Below are 20,979 nucleotides of genomic sequence, written 5' to 3'. Positions count from 1 at the left end.
TAGTCCCCCTCCTCCCTTGAACTTGAACCGTTTCAAGTAGAGATTCTGATTTTTTTAGGTTTAGGATCGGAACTACAAAGAGGCTTAAATAAAACCCCTCCCCTTGTTGTGAGAAAGGCACCAGGACTATGATCTGATCCTGACATCATTTTTGAATTGCCGCTGCTACTGCTTCTTTTTCCGGTAGAGAAACTGGCATGGTCGATTTGAAAAATCGGCATGGAGGAACGTCTTGAAACTTCAGCTTGTACCCCTGGGACACTATTTGTAAAACCCAGGGATCCAGGCCAGATTGAATCCAACCTTGACTGAACAGTTTTAGATGTGCCCCTACCCGAGCGGCCTCCCACAAGGGAGCCCCTGCGTCATGCTGTAGATTTGGCAGAAGTAGGTGTTGACTTCTGCTCCTGGGATCCTGAAGCTGCTGTGGACTTCATTCCTTTTACCCTACCTGCAAAGAAGGGGGAACCTTTGGTCTTTTTGTATTTATTGGGCCGAAAGGACTGCATGTGAGAGTGATGGCTTTTTTGCCCGTGCTGGAGCAGAAGGCAAAAAGGTCAACTTACCTGCGGTAGCCGCCGAGACTAACGCATCCAGTCCATCACCAAATAAGGCCTCACCTTTATACGGTAGAGCCTCCATATTCTTTTTGGAATCTGCATCTGCGTTCCACTGGCGAATCCACAATGCCCGCCTAGCCGATACTGCCATGGTAGCGGCTGTTGAACCCAAGAGTCCAATATCTTTCATGGCTTCTAGCATGTATGTGGCAGCGTCTTTGATATTCCCTAACTTAAGGAGTATCTCATCTTTAACAATCGTGTCAATCTCTGATGACAAGCTTTGTGACCATTTTTCAATCGCGCGACTCACCCACGCGCAAGCAATTGTGGGCCTGAGCAGCGTACCATTGGCAACATAAATGGATTTTAATGTAGTCTCCATTTTGCGTTCTGCCGACTCCTTTAGTGAAGCCGTCCCAGGTGCAGGGAGAATGACTTTCTTTGTCAACCTGGACAGTGCACTGTCTAACACCGGGGGTGACTCCCACTTTTTCCTGTCATCAGCAGGGAAAGGATAAGCCATCTGAATCCTCTTGGGAATACAAAATGTATTTTCTGGATTCACCCACCCCCCTTCAAAGAGAGTATTTAGCTTGTGGGAAGGAGGGAAAGTAACCTTTGATTTCTTTTCCTTATAGAAATAGGCCTTTTCCTGAGGTACAGGAGTGGTTTCTGTAACCTCCAGAACTTCTCTTATAGCCACAATCATATATTGTATATTTTTCGCCAATTTATGATCTATTTCCCTGGAGTTACTATCGTCGACACAGGAATCAGTGTCCGTGTCGGTATCAGTATTTACAATATTTGCAAACGGTCTCTTATGTGACCCAGAGGAGTCGCCTGCGGGTGAAAGAACAGAACCCTGAAAAATCACATCTTCCACAGACTTTCTCCAGCATTCTGCATGGGATTCAGACATATCTAACCTCCTATTGAAATTATGCATACTATCACGTATTTCTTTCACCCATGCAGGCTCTTGGTGTACCGGCAGTGCCACCACATTACAACTCTGTGTCCCTAAAATGGTTTCCTCCGGGGAAGAACTCCCTGCCTCAGACATGTCACACTCGAGCATTACACACACACAGACACTCTGGGACTTGTAGGGGACAGACCCACAGTAAAATCTGTCAGAGGGACACAGTTTATGAGCAGCCAGTTCACAACCCCAGCGCCAGTATATAATGTCTGTGAACACAAAATGCACACTGACATGCAGCGCTGTTTTACAATGTAAATACACCTGTAAAGTACCAACATCACTGTCCCCCCCCCATTTTGCATCCTGATACTTGTAGTGAGAAGTGGAGGAGGACCAGCGTTGTCTCTGCAGCCTGAGAGAGAGAAAATGGCGCTGAGCAGTGTGCTGTCTGACTGAGGAAGCTCCGCCCCGCAATGGTGCGATTTCACCTCAGAAATTTTCATATAATATTTATACTGGCAGGGGTAGGGCTGTGCCTGGGCATCTTATGCCCCTTTTTATCCAGTTTGTAAGGTATTTTGCTGCCCAGGGTGCCCCCCCGTGCGCCCAGCACCCTGTGTGTGGGCAGCAATGGCGCGCTGCGCTCCCGCCAGCCGCGCGGTACCTTTAGCCTTCACTATGTTGATTGAAGATCTATCTTCTTACACTCACCTGTCTTCTGACTTCTGGCTCTGTGAGGGGGGTGACGGCGTGCTGTGGGAGTGAGCATCTAGACACGGCTAGCGTTCAGTACCCTTCAGGAGCTAATGGTGTCCTGTCACCAGAAGAAGAGCCATGAAACTCTTTAGGAAGTTGGTTCATACTTCTGCCCCCTCAGTCCCACGAAGCAGGGAGACTGTTGCCAGCAGTAATCCCTGAAAATAAAAAACCTAACAAGTCTTTTCAGAGAAACGCCGTAGAGCTCTCCTGGTTTGCATCCAGTCTGCCTGGGCACATTTCTAAAACTGAGGTCTGGAGGAGGGGCATACAGGGAGGAGCCAGTTCACACCCTTTGAAAAGTCTTAAAGTGCCCATGGCTCCTGCAGAATCATCTATACCCCATGGTCATGAAGTGGACCCCAGCATCCTCTAGGACGTATGAGAAATATGGGAGTATATAGAATTAGTAAGTTTCATCTGACTGATCATTTCCAGTCTTATATTAATGACACGCCTTCCAATTATATGTAGATGGGTAACTTAAAGTGTCACTGGAGTGTTGCTACAACCCTGTTCTGTATCATCTCATGGTAATGCTTTACTCCTGTGTGATATCTGATGTTTAACTAGATACGATTTGCGTGCAAAACTTTTCCAACACTTAGAGCATGGAAATGGTTTCTCACCTGTGTGATGTCTGATGTTTTACAAGCTGTGATTTGAATGTAAAACTTTTCCCACACTGAGAGCATGGATATGGTGTCTCACCTGTGTGATGTCTCTGATGTCTAGCAAGATATGATTTACACAGAAAACTTTTCCCACACTCAGAGCATGGAAATGGTTTCTCACCTGTGTGATGTCTCTGATGTATAACAAGCTGTGATTTGCCTGCAAAACTTTTCCCACACTCAGAGCATGGAAATGGTTTCTCACCTGTGTGACTTCTCTGATGTATAACAAGATGTGATTTGAAAGCAAAACTTTTCCCACACTCAGAGCATGGAAATGGTTTCTCACCTGTGTGACATCTCTGATGTATAACAAGTTCTGATTTACACAGAAAACATTTCCCACACTCAGTGCATGGAAATGGTTTCTCACCTGTGTGATGTCTCTGATGTATGACAAGCTGTGATTTGCCTGCAAAACTTTTCCCACACTCAGAGCATGGAAATGGTTTCTCACCTGTGTGAATTTTCTGATGTTTAACAAGCTGTGCTTTGAGTGCAAAACTTTTCCCACATTCAGAGCATGGAAATGGTTTCTCACCTGTGTGAGTTCTGTGATGTCTAACAAGTTCTGATTTACATAGAAAATATTTCCCACACTCAGAGCATGGAAATGGTTTCTCACCTGTGTGACTCATCTGATGTCTAACAAGCTGTGATTTACACAGAAAACATTTCCCACACTCAGAGCATGGAAATGTATTCTCACCTGTGTGACTTCTCTGATGTCTAGCAAGCAGTGATTTGAATGGAAAACATTTCTCACACTCAGAGCATGGAAATGGTTTTTCACCTGTGTGAGTTCTGTGATGTCTAACAAGTTCTGATTTACACAGAAAACATTTCCCACACTCAGAGCATGGAAATGGTTTCTCACCTGTGTGACATCTCTGATGTATAACAAGTTCTGATTTATACAGAAAACATTTCCCACACTCAGAGCATGGAAATTGTTTCTCACCTGTGTGAATTTTCTGATGTTTAACAAGCTGTGCTTTGAGTGCAAAACTTTTCCCACACTCAGAGCATGGAAATGGTTTCTCACCTGTGTGACTTTTCTGATGTATAACAAGATGTGATTTGAATGCAAAACTTTTCCCACACTCAGAGCATGGAAATATTTTATCATATGTATGAGCTGCACGATGTGTAACAAAATCTGAGGTATTAGATGAACAGTCATCGCGATTAGTGGGATCAGATGAAGTATCAGGTACTGGATGTATAGTTAGAGTAATGGGGATGTCTCCTGGAGCATCCTGTGTGATGTTATCTTCTATTTTACTTTCTGCAGACAAGATGAGATCTCCCTCCAAGGAATTCCTGCTTGTGCCTCCATCTGCTGGAAATAATATAACTATTATAATGTACAGTTCTATATACAGTGCACATATATTACTCCGCTCTACAGAGAATAACTAGAAAATCACATTATTCCCTGCCCCGGTGGAGCTAACAATCTATATTCCACATGACACACTAGGGTTCATATGTCAGAAGCCAATTAAACTACCAGTATGATTTTTGCAGAGTTGCAGGAAACACACACAAACTCCACACAGATAGAACATTGGTTGGGAACTGAACTCATCACTATTGCTGCGAGACAACACTGCTCACCACTACACCACCGTGTCACTATTATGAATAATGTTTAGTTGTTAAATGTCAACTTATAACCTATGACCACATTATTACAATTATAAATGTACTAACAAAGTAGACTCTCGGAGAACAGATAAAATATTGTCTTCTGCTCCCACAATCACAGATGTCATAGCCCCAGCCACAGGGACATGCAGATGGCACATCACCAATGATTATTTCTGCCCCACATAATGCAGACTTTGCTATGTAACGTACACAGGCCAGCATTACAGAACAGGAAGCCTCTTCAGCTAGTGACATTGCTAAACACAATATCTATCCAGACTGCTCCCACACATACATACAGAACACTTGTGGGCTGAACTACCAACATCTGCTTCCACACTACACAAAGTGCTCCAGGTGGATACGTATGTTGCAACAGCAGCCTCTATATGGTCCTCTGGTCATCCCCAGGTAGAATAGACCCACCAGACTTACGCTAGTAAATTAAGCCAATAAGTCAATCATTATAGTGACAACCTAATTACTGTTGTATGAGATACACCAGAGAGTGTGGGGAGGAGACTGGTCAAGTCTCTGGGCTGGTTACACACACAGTGACATGATGTGAGGGAGAGAGCAGGAGTATAATAGGGGCTGATGGCTCCTGCTGTATGAGATACACCAGATAGTGTGGGGAGGAGACTGGTCAGATCTCTGGGCTGGTAACACAGTGACATGATGTGAGGGGGAGAGCAGGAGTACAATAGGGGATGATGGCTCCTGATATATGAGATACACCAGAGAGAGTGGGGGAAGAGACTGGCCAGATCTCTGGGCTGGTAAGACAATGACATGATGTGAGGGAGAGAGCAGGAGTATAATAGGGACTGTTGTTACCCGACTCCCACATTGAGCAGATACATTTCCCTCATTAGTCTGTACTGACAGAGGAGGTTGTAGGGGAAGAGACTTCTGTAGTGATGCAGCAAGGAGAATATGTGACTCTTTTCTGTAATAAGGATTATTACTCACCTCTGCGGATATCTGTAGGGATTTCCTCTTCCTTACACTTCTGATCTTTCCTCACATACGTCTCTTCTTCTCCATCTGTATCTTCTGCCTTCGTATCAGTCACATACGTCTCTCCTTCTCCCTCTATATCTTCGGCCTTCATATCAGTCACATACGTCTCTTCTTCTCCCTCTATATCTTCTGCCTTCATATCAGTCACATACGTCTCTCCTTCTCCATCTGTATCTTCTGCCTTCATATCAGTCACATGCGTCTCTTCTCCCTCTATATCTTCTGCCTTCATATCAGTCACATACGTCTCTTCTTCTCCCTCTATATCTTCTGCCTTCATATCCATCACATACGTCTCTTCTTCTCCCTCTATATCTTCTGCCTTCATATCAATCACATACGTCTCTTCTTCTCCCTCTATATCTTCTGCCTTCATATCAGTCACATACGTCTCTTCTTCTCCCTCTATATCTTCTGCCTTCATATCAGTCACATACGTCTCTTCTTCTCCCTCTATATCTTCTGCCTTCATATCAATCATATACGTCTCTTCTTCTCCCTCTATATCTTCGGCCTTCATATCAGAAAGGTGGTCACCCTGAATAACAACAAAATAACACTTTAGTAATGTCTGATTACTTTAAGACTGAACAACAGAATATCACTGTATAAGACACACAGCTCCTCTACAGATCATATAGGGAGAGTGTGGTCGGAGACCCCGTCAGCCACAGGGACAATGGCGTCAGCGGCACTGAAGGGGTTATTCCTCTGTGTATGGCCCCATTTTACAGAGACAATGAGCGCTAGGCGCCCCATTCAAATATACTAACGGAGCCGGCCGCAGAGTGTTTAAAAATGTGTCTATGTTATATCACTGCTCTTTGCGCAGATGGAGAGTTATAAACTGCACGTTTTAGAATGTATTTGTATCCAAGATGCTCTTAGTAACTATAGGATAAGTCATGGTACACTCTCACATAGGAAGTCATATGCTCAGTAACCTCCTAGTGTAATCAGACCTTTTGATGTGTTGGTCAGGGCACCGCAGGTAATGTGCTTGGGTTCTGCAGTTCCTGTGAGAAGGTGTAAGAGTGAAATTACCAATACTTTGGTTACAGCACTTCCTGTGAAATGACCCCTGGGTGTTCTTTTGGTGTGTCTATGCTATTGGGGAAATCAGTTTGTTATCAATGATTTCCCGAATATTCACTCCAGATACATGAATGGCAGGTGGAAACAATTTCTATACTTTGTATAAGTTGTTTTCCTGTACCATTTGTTACAAATACAGACACTACTGTAGAAACTATAGAATCTGTGTGATCAAAGGAGACTTGTAAATTACCAGGTGGTAAAGGAAGCAGTTTAAACGATATCAAACTTTGTCTGTGTGACAGGAAGGAGGAAATTGCTTTATGCAGTTATATCCTTTTAAAATGTAATTTATTTATATTTTGTAAGATATCCTGATTGGATGGAAAAGACTCGGGTGGGACTACCCCATGAGATTCAGAGTGGTTTTACTGTATAAAGAGGGTCCTGCGAGCCTCAGGGGGATATACACCATCTTCTGTCTGCTGTGAACATCTGCTGTATTGCTGTTGCCCCTAAAATTAGAGAAGAGTTCCTTTTAGAACTATTTGAGCGAATAAACATCTTTTGCCTAAAGACGACCACTTCATCTTCTGACCTGCAGGGTTATGTCAAACATAGCCCCGTTATTTGGCTGTTTGGGGTACACCCAGCATCTCCAAGCTCCGCCTTCTGCCAACTACCATTCCGTGCTTGGGCAAGCAATTAGTGGGGATCAGTCAACGCCACACAGGTGTGGTAAGACAGCGTGTCGACGCATACACAGCAGAACCGTGGTTCCAGACGCCACAGGAAGGAGTCTGGTGGTGGCAGCATAGTACACACCCACTGCGCAGTGGGTGGAGTCAGTAACAGGCGGTTATTGGCGGTAGGCGGGAATCCCATAATTTGCCAGGTCCCATGTGACCTGAACTCCATTCTGTGACGGCGTGACTCGAAGCGGTGAGTGCTGTCGCAGGTGTCCGGTCACAGATAGTCACTTTGGTATATTGGCGAGAGCCTAAATCCCACCTACCTGATCCTCATGTGGGATAATGTGATTCTCCTCTGTAAAATCCTGGAAATACAGAGGATGGGGACATCTCTCTGGGGTAGCTCTGTTACTGGGTCTATCTGTAGGAGACACACAGTGACTGAGTACATTGTATATATGGGATTATAAGATGATGTGTGTATATAGTGGGCCCCCATACCTGCTCTCCCCTGTACAATACATGACAGTCTCCTCTTACCCAGTGATGTGAGGGGCCGGTGATTCTCCATCATCACGTCCTGGTACAGACCCCTGTGTTCATATACTCCCCCTCCTGCATGGAGAGATAGACAGTGACATCCTGACACCTTATAGGCACCTGACACACACAATGATACACACTATTGAAAAAGAACATCCTCACAGGTTATCCTGACATTCTCTTAGTGTTATGTTAGTCAATGTGAATTTAAGGAGACGCTACCTACTACCACAGTGAATACACAAAGAGCAGATATCTGCAGCTGAATGGGCTTCGGTCTCGTCTCATATATAAAACACAAGCTTTTATTAAAAAATATTTAAATAATAGAAATCCTCACAAAACAGTCTATAAAATAACAAAAGCAGAGGTTATGGTAGACTTACCTAGATAACCCTCTTTCTCTGATGTCCACAGGTACTACCTTGGGATATATAGTAAAGACAGTGGAACGGGCACCAAACAGTTAAGCTTTTCAGACTCCCAGGATGCAATGGGCCAGCCCCCTATATCCCTGCCTCCCGGTTCAGGCAATTCAGTTTGTTCCAAAGTTCAAGGCAGGAGCAGTTCAAGAGGGAGACCTATTCAGGTGAGAAGAACATACACACACTTCTATACCAAAGGACAGGAAGAGGTTAGTAAGTGTACAGATTTTCAAATCAGGTGCCTCAGGGTGGGATCCCTGTGGACTTCAGAGAAAGAGGGTTATCTAGGTAAGTCTACCATAAACTCTGCTTTCTCTATCAGGGTCCACAGTGATCCACAGGATCTACCTTGGGATGTCCCAAAGTAGCTACTAGTGGAGGGGATGCTCCTTATTTCCAACAGATTTATTGGTAGGCGACTTTCCCTTACGGTCCATTTTCCCTGGAACCAAAGGCTTCCGAGTACCGCACCGCAGCCTTGCAGACTGGCATCTGTTGTCAGGACTTGCCATTCTTTTATCCAAAAGGGTCTCCCCTTGTTTAAATCCAGAGATACCATGTAATCTTCCGGTCCCATAGCCAACATTATGGAGCGTAATGTCTCCATGTGGAACCTTGGAATCCAAATGTATTTGTTTAACATTTTCAGATTGAGAATTGGTTGAAATTACCCATTTGGCTTCTGGATCAGAAATAGATTGGAGTAAAACCCCTGTCCCCTTTGTGATGGAGGTACTGGGACAATCACACCTGACTGCAGTAATTTTTGGACTGCTTCTTGCAGGGCATTGGCCTCCGACTCTATACAAGACGGTCTGGTGCAAAAAACTCTTTGAGGAGGCTACCTCCTGAGTGGGAACCCATACCCCTGAGATACCACCTTCTGCACCCAAGCATCTGTTGTTGACTGTTGTCATATGTGTGCAAAATGAAGAAGTCGGCCACCAACCCTGGAATCCTCCAGGCAGAGGCCCATCTCTTCAGGCTGATGGTTTCTGTTCAGGATTGGAAGCTGGCTTTCTACTAGCCCATTGCTTCCTACCACTGGCCGATCTATTGGACTGCGGTTGCTTAGACTCCTCTTTAGCTTTTGCTTTGCCTTCCATCGAAATGGCTGAAACGTCGTACGCTTGGTCTTAGGGTTATAACTAGCAGGAAATCTGATCTTCGTTGATTTAGCTTCCGATTCTAGAATATCAGACAATTGTTTTCCAAACAATATATTACCAATGAAAGGCAATGCTTCCAATTCTTTCTTGGATTCAGCATCTGCTTTCCAGGTACGTAGCCAAACTGCTCTACAAGCGGCTACTGTCAAGGCTGAAGCTTTAGAAGCAATTGTACCCATATCAGTTGCTTCTTCTTCCAAATATTGGGTGGCTTGTCTCAAACAGCTCAAATGATACTCTTGCTCCCTATTAGGAGAGAGGCCATTCTCTAGTTCCTCTATCCATTCGCCCATTGCCTTTGCTATCCAGGCCGAAGCCATAGCAGGTCTTACCGCTGCTACTAAGAGAGAAAATATATTTTTCAAGAAGCTATCTACCCTTCTGTCTGTGACATCATTTAGTGAGGTAGATAACAGTGGTAAAGCAGATTTATGCACAAGTCGCAGTACATGTGCATCTACTTTTGGAGGAACTTCTCTTTTCGAACAATCCGCAGCTGGAAATGGATAATAAGAATCCCATTTTTTCGTTATCTTATACTTTTTACTGGGTGTCGCCCAGGATTCATCTATCATTTCCGTCAGCTCATCTGACGCTGGGAACTCAGTTTTAACTGTCTTTGTTCGTTTAAACACAGGTGCTTTAGATTTTGACAGTGTTTTGGCAGAATCTTCCAAAGAGTGAACAGCCTTCACAGCATCAATAAGTTCAGCTACATCCTCTGAACTAAAACTCTGCGACTGATCATCATACGGAGTATTTGAATATACTGTATCATCATCTGTTGCATCATCTTGTGTAGTCTGCCACATAGACGCATCTGTCTTAGTCTTGCCTGTCCCTTGGTTACTTGTAGAGGATACTGGAACCAATCTGTAGGAAGGGAGCTGCATGTCTGGGTTAATAGTGTAACCTAACCCCTGGGGTGGTTCTGCCGGAGTTAACCTGTCTGCTATTGAAGACAAACTCTGTGCGAACATACTCCATGGTGGCTCTGCTGGTTGTTGAACCAAAACCTGTTTTTTTACTTTGCTGAAATGGAAAACAGTTCGCACACAACCCCTCATAAGTGACCAACTGGCCTATACCAATTAACCCTGTTTTACACGATAAACATGTTAGGGATGTAGGAGTGCCTGATAAATTCTCCTCGTCACTTTTGCCGCTCACAGACATGGTAATATTCTGTTAATGACTACACAATTTGTGACTGAAAATCACCTATATATGGATATATAGAAGTGAGATCAATCTGACCACAACCGTGCACCTGAATTGAGGTTCAGAACAGGACTGACGACATAAAAAAGTCAGCACACATACTAGCAGTCAATCACATGGCATTAAACATTGTCATATGAGAATACAACCCCCCCTAACAACTTACAAGTAAGTAGGAAAATTGTACTTCTGTTTTTAACTGGTTCCTTTCCAACATAACATGCAGAAACAACAGTAATATACAGGTCTCATATGCAATATGTACTAAAATTAACAATTCATACTACCAAGTAGAGAGAATTTTTAGTACTGTATACCCTTCCTCCATAGAGCGGGATACAGGGAGACTCAGCACACTTCCATATCCAAACAAATACGCTTGCAAAACGCTGAGTTGATTCAGACGCTACTGGTGTACACTGCCGTTCTGATAACTGATACAAGACACGGATGCTCAGTGAAATACCACGTGTATGCAGACGCTAAGGCCTGCAACTCGGTCCGGCAATCTCTAGTGTACACAACCGCGGCGTCTAAGCTGCGACCGAGAACCCTCGTGGTAGCGTCTGAGACGGAAGTTAGGTCATTCAGTTCATGGACGGGAGACGCGCGGTAACTGGTTATGAACTTGGGGGAGGGGCGGCCAGGAGAGCGTCTGATTCCCCCCGTTGACTTCAACTATAAGGATCGCGGCCTCAACCTAGTCCTGGCAGCTCTGATCTCTAGAGCGTAGCGCTGTCGCACCAGAGAGTGTTCGGCGCATCAACACACTGTTTGTAGTCTCCACCTAAAGCAGTGTAGCTGTGTCCGGGCCCCCCTAGTAAGAGAAAATCCATAGACTTACCTTCCCCCCATGCTCCGGCCACAGCCTGGTTACGTCTGCTGGACCTGCTAGAACATCCGACACAGACACCCGTCGAGACAGCACTGTACCGCAAAGGTAAGCGTTGTTGCGACCCGGTGGGGAGTTGTTGGAGCGACTCTTTCTAATATGCGTTTAAGACACTGTTAAGAAAAGTCACTCAAAAACATAGTAAGACTATAAAAATAACATAATAAAAGCTTTCAGCCCTGTGACCATGGTCTGGCTCCCGCCGCACCAAACAAAAAAGTGATTTGACCGAGTCAGTGGGCGGGATCATATGGTGAAGCCCTGATGCATCCTGGGAGGCCAGAAAGCTTGTGACCGTTTGGTGCCATTTCCGCTGTCGCTCCAGCATATCCCAATGTTAACCTGTGGATAACCTGTGGACCCAGCCAGAGAAAAAGTGTGAACATCCTCTAGGTTAGCAATTTTCTTTTGAAACCATACAGATAATGCTGACACCTGTACATTCAAGGAAGCTATACGGAGAACCTTGTCCATTCCTGCTTGAAGAAAAGCTAGAATTCTAGAAACTCTAAAAGACCTACGATCTAAACTTATCGCAGCACACCACAGAAAATAAGCATGCCATATTCTGTAAAAGATGTGAGCAGAGGATGGTTTCCTTACTTAAAGCATTGTTTGAATTACCTCATGTGAAAAACCTTTTGCCTTTAAGACGAATGTTTCAAGAGCCATGCCGTCAGAGACAGTCAAGACAGATGTTTGTAGAGACAGGGACTCTGAAATAGCAAATCTTCACGTTGAGGCAGAAGAAACAGAGCGTCCACAGACATCATCTGCAGATCTGTGTACTCATTTCTCCTGGACCACCCTGGAGCTATTAATATCACGGCGCCCATTTCCTGTTTGAATTTTTCGAATCAGTCTGGGTACCAGAGAAATTGGTGGAAACACGTTAGCCAGATGAAAATTCCATCTCACTGATAAAGCATCCAAGAAGATTGCTTCAGGATCCCTTGTTCTTGCCCTGTATGCAGGGGCCTTGTTGTTCTGACAGGAGAAATGAGATACACTTCCGGCAGTCCCCACTTGTTTACCGGGATCTGAAAAACTTCTGGATTTAGGACTCCTGGTATGAAATATGCTGACAAGTTTCGCCCACTTTATCATGCGGCTTACCTCTTCCATTGCCATTAGACTTTGAGTGCCTCCATGGTGATTGAGGTATGCTCCTGCTGTGGCATTTTCCGAGCGACTCTGAATTGGTTTGCCTTGAACTATTTATTTTGCCTGGGTGATTGCCGTGTATATGGCCCGAAGCTCCAGGACGTTGATTGGTAGATGACTTTCTTCCTTGGTCCAGCGTCCCAGGAACCAGTACTGTTCTGTCACAGCTCCCTAGCCCTGAAGACTTGTGTCTGTTGTCAGCACCTCCCTCTGAGATCCAAAAGGGTCACCCTTTATCCAGATGGGATGTCTCTGTAGCGACTAGGCTAATGACCGACGCACTTCCTCAGGAAGAATTATTGTCTGGGGTTTTATCGTCTGATGCTGTCCGTTCCATATGGAGAGAATCAGATGTTGAAGGGGTCTTGAATGGAATTGAACATATTCTACCATGTCGAATGTTGAGACCATTGATCCCAGAACTCACATTGCTGCCTGGATGGATACTCTCCGACTGTGTAGCAATTCCTGAACCCTCATCTGTAATGTGTTTATTTTGCTCAAAGGTAGAAAGATTCTCTAAACACTGGTATCCAATACAGCCCCTAGATGGGTCATTCGTTGTGATGGAACCAATGAAGACTTTGCCCAATTTATGAGCCAATTGTGATCCTGTAGATAGGCTATTGCCACTTGGAGATGGCACTGAAAAGTTTTCTGGGACTGAGCCAGGATAAGCAAGTCGTCTAGATATGGGAAAATACTCTCTAACGACGGAGATGAGCTACAATCACCACCATGATCTTGGTAAATACCCTTGGAGCTGTAGCCAGTCCAAAAGGTAGAGCCTGGAACTGGAAATGCTGTTGGAGGATAGAAAACCTGGGATAACACTGATGAGAAGCTGCTATCGGTACATGGAGATAAGCAGCCTGAATACCCAGGTACACCATTAAATCCCCTGGCTCAAAAGCTAGAATAATGGACCGCAAGGTGTCCATACAGAATCGGGGCACCCAGATATATTTGTTCAGAGTCTTAAGATTGAGAATGAGTCGGTAAGATCCATTTGGCTTCTGAACTAAAAACAGGTTGGAATAGAAACCTCGTCCTCTCTGTGCTGTAGGAACCGGCACTATTACTCCTGACTGCAGCAAATTCCGAACTGCGTCCTCTAAAGCCCTGGCCTTCGATTCCACCAGAGACGGGCTGGTACAAAAGAATCTTTGATGGAGGTTTTTCCTGAAGGAAAATGCGTAACAGTGAGACACCGCTTCTTGCACCCAGATATCTGTGGTGGACTGCTGCCATACTTGTGCAAAAAGAATTCGGCCTCCCTCCCTGGGTTCCCCCAGGTGGAGGCCCGCACCATCAGGCCAATGGCTTGGTTTCTGGTTTCGAAGCAGCGGTTCCTGTGACTGACCAGGTACATGACTTGGTGCTGGTTTATTCATATGGTTTTTATGGAAATTATAGCACTTTGCACACAAGTCATCTTGTACCAGATACTGGGCGGGTAACTTAGCATTGCAGGACATGATGTGAATGTAGGTGTCTCGTCACTTTTGCCGTTCTTGGACATAGCAACAATGAATACCACAATAAACAGTGTAAGTCTACGCATGAATGTGACCGTTCTCCCTTTAATACTTTAAAGTTAAATACAATCAGATACTACCCGCTTTGCACCAGCATTGAGGATCTGAAGAACAGAGAGAAATGGCTAAGCGAAACAGAGTTTAAAGTCAGCAGTCACACTAGCAATCTGTCACAAGAGAATGTGTTATATATATAAGATTTTACTTACCAGTAAATCTATTTCTCGTAGTCCGTAGTGGATGCTGGGGACTCCGTAAGGACCATGGGGAAAAGACGGGCTCCGCAGGAGACATGGGCACTTTAAGAAAGAATTTAGATTCTGGTGTGCTCTGGCTCCTCCCTCTATGTCCCTCCTCCAGACCTCAGTTATGGAAACTGTGCCCGGAAGAGCTAACAGTACAAGGAAAGGATTTTGGAAATCCAGGGCAAGACTCATACCAGCCACACCAATCACACCGTATAACTTGTGATAAACTTACCCAGTCAACAGTATGAACAACAACAGAGCATCAGTTCAACCCTGATGCAACAATAACATAGCCCTTATTGCGGCAATAACTATATACAAGTATTGCAGAAGAAGTCCGCACTTGGGACAGGCGCCCAGCATCCACTACGGACTACGAGAAATAGATTTACCGGTAAGTAAAATCTTATTTTCTCTAACGTCCTAGTGGATGCTGGGGACTCCGTAAGGACCATGGGGATTATACCAAAGCTCCCAAACGGGCGAGAGAGTGCGAATGACTCTGCAGCACCGATTGAGCAAACAATAGGTCCTCCTCAGCCAGAGTATCAAACTTGTAGAACTTTGCAAAAGTGTTTGAACCTGACCAAGTAGCCGCTCGGCATAGTTGTAATGCCGAGACCCCTCGAACAGCTGCCCAAGAAGAGCCTACCTTCCTAGTGGAATGGGCTTTAACTGATTTTGGCAGCGGCAATCCAGCTGCAGAATGAGCCTGCTGAATCGTGTTACAGATCCAGCGAGCAATAGTTTGCTTTGAAGCAGGAGCACCCAGCTTGTTGGATGCATACAGGATAAACAGTGACTACGTTTTCCTGACTCTAGCCGTTCTGGCTACATAAACCTTCAAAGCTCTGACCACATCCAGTAACTTGGAATCCACCAAGTCACGAGTAGCCACAGGCACCACAATAGGTTGGTTCATATGAAAAGATGACACCACTTTTGACAGAACTTGTGGACGGGTCCGCAATGCTGCTCTATCCATATGGAAAACCAGATAGGGGCTTTTATGTGACAAAGTCGCTAATTCTGACACACGCCTAGCCGAAGCCAAGGCTAATATCACGACCACTTTCCACGTGAGATATTTTAACTCCACCGCTTTAAGTGGTTCAATCCAGTGTGATTTCAGGAAACTTAACATCACGTTAAGATCCCAAGGTGCCACTGGAGGCACAAAAGGAGGCTGAATATGCAGCACACCCTTTACCAACATCTGAACTTCTGGTAGAGAAGCCAACTCTTTTTGAAAGAAAATGGATAGGGCCGAAATCTGGACCTTAATGGAACCCAACTTTAGGCCCAAATTCACTCCTGACTGTAGGAAGTGGCCCAGCTGGAATTCCTCTGTAGGAGCATTCCTGGCCTCACACCAAGAAACATTTTCGCCATATACGGTGATAATGTTTAGCTGTCATGTCCTTCCTAGCCTTTATCCGCGTAGGAATGACCTCGTCCGGAATGCCTTTTTCTGCTAGGATCCGGCGTTCAACCGCCATGCCGTCAAACGCAGCCGCGGTAAGTCTTGGAACAGACAGGGCCCCTGTTGCAACAGGTCCTGTCTTAGAGGAAGAGGCCACGGGTCCTCTGTGAGCATTTCTTGCAGATCTGGATACCAGGTCCTTTCGTGGCCAATCTGGAACAATGAGGATTGTTCTCACGCCTCTTTTTCTTATTATCCTTAGCACCTTGGGTATGAGAGGAAGAGAAGGAAATACATAGACCGACTGTAACACCCACGGTGTCACCAGTGCGTCCACAGCTATCGCCTGAGGGTCTCATGACCTGGCGCAATACCTCTGTAGCTTTTTGGTAAGGCGGGATGCCATCATGTCCACCTGTGGCAGTTCCCACCGACTTGCAATCTGCGTGAAGACTTCTTGATGAAGTCCCCACTTTCCCGGGTGGAGGTCGTACCTGCTGAGGAAGTCTGCTTCCCAGTTGTCCACTCCCGGGATGAACACTGCTGACAGTGCGCTTACGTGATTCTCCGAAGAATTCTGGTGGCTTGTGACTGAATCAGAACCGGTTGGTCGCGAAGCAGGGTCTCCTTAGTTCCAGGATGTTGATGTGAAGGCAAGTCTCCTGACTTGCCCACAGACTGTGGAACTTTTTAAAAAAAATTTCCCTGTGTGACTGCTCCCCACCCTCGGAGGCTTGCATCCGTGGTGACCAGGATCCAGTCCTCGAGAAGGTGAGCACTCTGCAGCCACCACAGGAGAGACACCCTGGCCCTGGGGGATAGGGTGATTAACCGATGCATCTGAAGATGTGATCCGGACCACTTGTCCAGTAAGTCCCATTGAAAGGTCCACGCATGGAACCTGCCGAAGGGAATGGCTTCGGATGATGCCACCCTCCTTCCCAGGACTCGAGTGCAGTGATGCACTGACACCTGTTTTGGTTTTAACAGGTTCCTGACCAGTGTCATGAGCTCCTGAGCTCTCTCTATCGGGAGATAACCCCTTTTCTGGTCTGTGTCTAGAAACATGTCTAGGAAAGGCAGATGAGCCGTAGGAACCAACTGCGACTTTGGAATATTTAGAATCCAGCCGTGTTGCCGTTACACTTCCAGAGAAAGTGATACGCTGTTCAGCAACTGCTCTCTTGACCTCGTTTTTATGAGGAGATCGTCCCAGTACGGGATAATTGTGACACCTTGATTCCGCAGGAGCACAATAATTTCCGCCATTACCTTGGTGAAGATTCTCGGGGCCGTGGAGAGACCAAACGGCAACGTCTGAAATTGGTAATGACAATCCTGTACCGCAAATCTGAGGTACGCCTGATGAGGTGGATAAATGGGGACATGAAGGTATGCCTCTTTTATGTCCAGAGACACCATAAAATCTCCCCCTTTCAGGCTTGCGATAACCACTCTTAGCGATTCCATCTTGAACTTGAACCCTTTCAGGTATATGTTCAGGGATTTTAAATTCAATATGGGTCTAACCGAACCGTCCGGTTTCGGGACTACAACATGGTCGAATAATAACCCCCTCCTTGTTGAAGGAGGGGAACCTTGACCACCACCTGTTGAAGATACAATTTGTGAATTGCAGTTAATACTATTTCCCTCTTGTGGGGGAAAGCCGGCAGGGCATCTCCTCAAAGTCCAGCTAGTATCCCTGAGTATCCCTGAGACACAATATCTTGTAAGGTACGGAGGACGGAGCTGTAGCTCCGAAATGTGCGTTTACCCTAATACAAGTCATTTGCTTCTATACAAACTGTCTCCAGTGCCGTGATTCTAGGAGGAGTGTATGTGATTTTACACTGTTGCACGGAGACTTGATGCTGTTTCAGAGTTGGAGTGCCGGCTGCTATGGACTAAATATATATTATATATATATACATATATACATACTAGGGTCTCAATCTCTGCCGATAAGGTACCATAGTGCTGCAGGACTTAAGTGATTATAGAGCTGAAATTCTATCACAACTTAATGATGTTCGGTTTACAGGTTATTAGCTGAGGACCCTACGTCTGTCTTCTCTGAGTTATCTATTGTGTTGAAAGGGGCAGTTGATTCAGGTATCATTTCATTACAGTGATACCATTGCTGTATACCACTCCTAAGATCCATAAAAGTCTGGTTAAACCTAAAGGTAGACCGATCATATCAGCTAATAAATCTCTGTTCCAGCCTGTAGCCTTATTCTTAGATGCCCTTTTCCAACCATGTATTCAGTCACATCCCCGGTACCTCCTTGATACCAGCACTTTGCTCCGTAAACTACAGGCGTTGAGTAAATTTAATCATGAAATTGTCCTATGTAGTATTGACGTACAGCGCTTGTACACGATAATAATCCCTCATGATGCGGGCATCGAGGCAACTCGAGAATTTGTGCAGGGGCACCCTGAATTTAAAGGACCAGATTTATAATTGTGCCTAGACCTTCTGCAGATGATCCTCACGAGGAATTTCTTTATGTTCGACCGTAAGATTTATTTACAACAGACCGGCTGTGCGATGGGGTCCCCAGTGGCCCCATCGTACTCGAACATATACATGTTCAAGGTTGAACAGGAGATATTCTTTGAGGATCCTGTAATATCTCCTGATATTGTCATGTACTGTCGCTACATCGACGATTTACTAATACTATGGAAGGGCTTGCAGGAACGGCTAGTTCAAATCTTAGAGACACATAATAACCGGAACCATCCAGTTAAATTTACATATAATTTGAGCACTAATTCGGTGAATTACCTGGATGTGGAGATCTCAATTAGGGATGGTTACATTCAGACATCAGTATTTACCAACCCAACTGACAGAAACCATCTGTTGCACTATTCTAGTTTCCACCCTACACCATTGAAGCGAGGCCTGCCTTTTTCTCAGCTACTCAGGGTCCGCAGCATCACGTCTGACCCTGCATTAGCGGAGACCCAAATGAACAGTATGATTAGCAAATTTGTAGCTAGAGGGTACCCATTGTCTTTGCTTGAGCAGGCTAAAGCAAGGGCATTGGCTGCAGATAGGCCAAAGCTATTACAGGCGAAACCTCAAGACACTGAACCCAATAATATTCTGCCATGGGTGGGCCAATTGAGCCCTGCTAGCAGCGGCATTAACCAGATCTCTAAGAGCATGTGGCATATAGTTCAATCTGATAAGGCATTGAATTTAGGCCAGACTAGATTACTGTCATGCTACACTAGACGGCGGAACATTAGGGACATGCTTGTCAAAGCTGACATCTCCCCAAACCCACAGGTGTTAATGCAGGCCAATTCTAGAGGATGTATTAGATGCACATGCATCAACATGCCAATTTATGATCAGTGGTAAAAATTTCCCACATCCACTTATTGGTAGAATGTTGACTATTAACTATACCCTGAAGTGCTCATCCAAGTTTGTAGTTTACCAGCTATTGTGCCCGTGTGGGCTGTCATATATAGGCAAAACGGTGAGAATGTTTAAAGAACGGATGGCAGCTCACCGCTCGGCTATTAAAGCAGCAATTGCCAAAGGTTCAAGTGATCAACCAGTCGCCCGGCAGTGCGGTCATGGCGTTCTGCACACACAGTATATAGGTAAGCACTGTTTGGTTTTTTGTCACTTGACCTGATGAAAATACACAATTAAATTGCATTGAAACGTTGTCACTACTTCAACCGTAAGTGTTCTGATTATTTCGTCGCATGGAGTGCCACAGGGGTGGCCAAACAGTCCCTTACCACAGGGGTGGCCAAACACCAGTCGATCGCGATCCGCTGCCCATCCACCCGAAGCCGCGCCTCTCCTGCATGCCGTCCTGCCCCTCAGTCTGATCTCCGGCAGTGACGGCGGAGTGTATAGGTCAAATCAGGTGCCGGTTCATTAGCCAATCAGAGCTCGCGAACCGGCGCCTAATTTGAGCCATACACGCTGCCGTCACCGCCGGAGACCAGACTAAGGGGCAGGACGGCAGGCAGGAGAAGCGCCCGCTGCACTCTCCACACAGCATGGTGAGCACTATGGGGGCATATCTGGCAATGTGGGGCATATGTGGCACTGTGGGGGCATATCTGGCACTGCGGGCACAGTGGCGGCATATGTGGCAATGTGGGGCATATGTGGCACTGTGGGGTCATATCTGGCACTGCGGGCACATGGCACTGTGGGGGCATATCTGTAATCTGGCACTGTGGGGGCATATCTGTAATCTGGCACTGTGGGGGCATATCTGGCACTGGAGGCATATCTGGAACTGCGGCCACATGGCATTGTGGGGGTATATATGTAACCTGGCACAGTGGGGGCATATCTGGCACTGTGGAGGCATATCTGGCACTATGGGGGCATATCTGGCACTGCGGGGGCATATCTAGCAGTGTGGGCACATCTGGCACTGGGGGCATATCTGGAACTGCGGCCACATGTCACTGTGGGGGTATATCTGTAACCTGGCACTGTGGGGGCATATCTGTAATCTGGCACTGGGCAAGCATATGTAGCAGTGTGGGCACATGTCACTGTGGGGGCATATCTGTATTTGGCACTGTGGGGGCATATCTGGCACTGTGGGCACATGGCACTGTGGGGGCATGTGTGTATCTGGCACTGTGGGGGCATATGTGTTTGAGGTTTTTACCTGTGGGGGCCAATGTGTTATTTCGTGCGAGACAGTCATTACACTCTGTGCAGCAAGGCTATGTCCCTTTTTTGTTATACCACGCCCCTTTTTTGCTATTATTCCTACTAGGTAGATCACAAAAGCTTTTTAGCTTTCAAAGTAGATCGCCGACTCCAAAAGTCTGCCCGCCCCTGCCTTACCACATCCAAAGACCTCTCTTTGGAGGACAAGTCTGATGAGATAAAGGCCAGACACACAATCTCTTTATTAAGGTGAAAAGATGACACCACCTTAGGCAAATATCCTGGGCGAATTCGTAGAACTGCCCAGCCATGGTGAAATACCAGAAAGGGCGGACGACAGGACAAAGCGCCTAAGTC

General features: G+C 45.8%; 1 protein-coding gene across 1 annotated transcript in view; it reads right to left on the bottom strand.

The window, feature by feature from the left end:
* Window positions 1-2,582: 2,582 nt before the first annotated feature.
* Window positions 2,583-20,979, bottom strand: part of LOC135057142 (uncharacterized) — a 169,945-nt gene continuing 151,548 nt past the window's right edge. The window contains exons 6-9 of the mRNA XM_063963039.1: window positions 7,865-7,939; window positions 7,648-7,745; window positions 5,547-6,135; window positions 2,583-4,263 (exon numbers count right to left, since the gene is read on the bottom strand). Of these exons, the coding sequence (XP_063819109.1) occupies window positions 2,873-4,263; window positions 5,547-6,135; window positions 7,648-7,745; window positions 7,865-7,939 (2,153 nt within the window). The 3' untranslated portion in view covers window positions 2,583-2,872. The remainder of the gene's footprint in view (window positions 4,264-5,546; window positions 6,136-7,647; window positions 7,746-7,864; window positions 7,940-20,979) is intronic.

Source organism: Pseudophryne corroboree, chromosome 3, assembly GCF_028390025.1.
Source record: "Pseudophryne corroboree isolate aPseCor3 chromosome 3, aPseCor3.hap2, whole genome shotgun sequence".
Lineage (NCBI taxonomy): Eukaryota > Metazoa > Chordata > Amphibia > Anura > Myobatrachidae > Pseudophryne > Pseudophryne corroboree.
The sequence above is the reverse complement of the archived record's forward strand: the minus strand, read 5'-3'. Positions and strand labels throughout refer to the sequence as shown.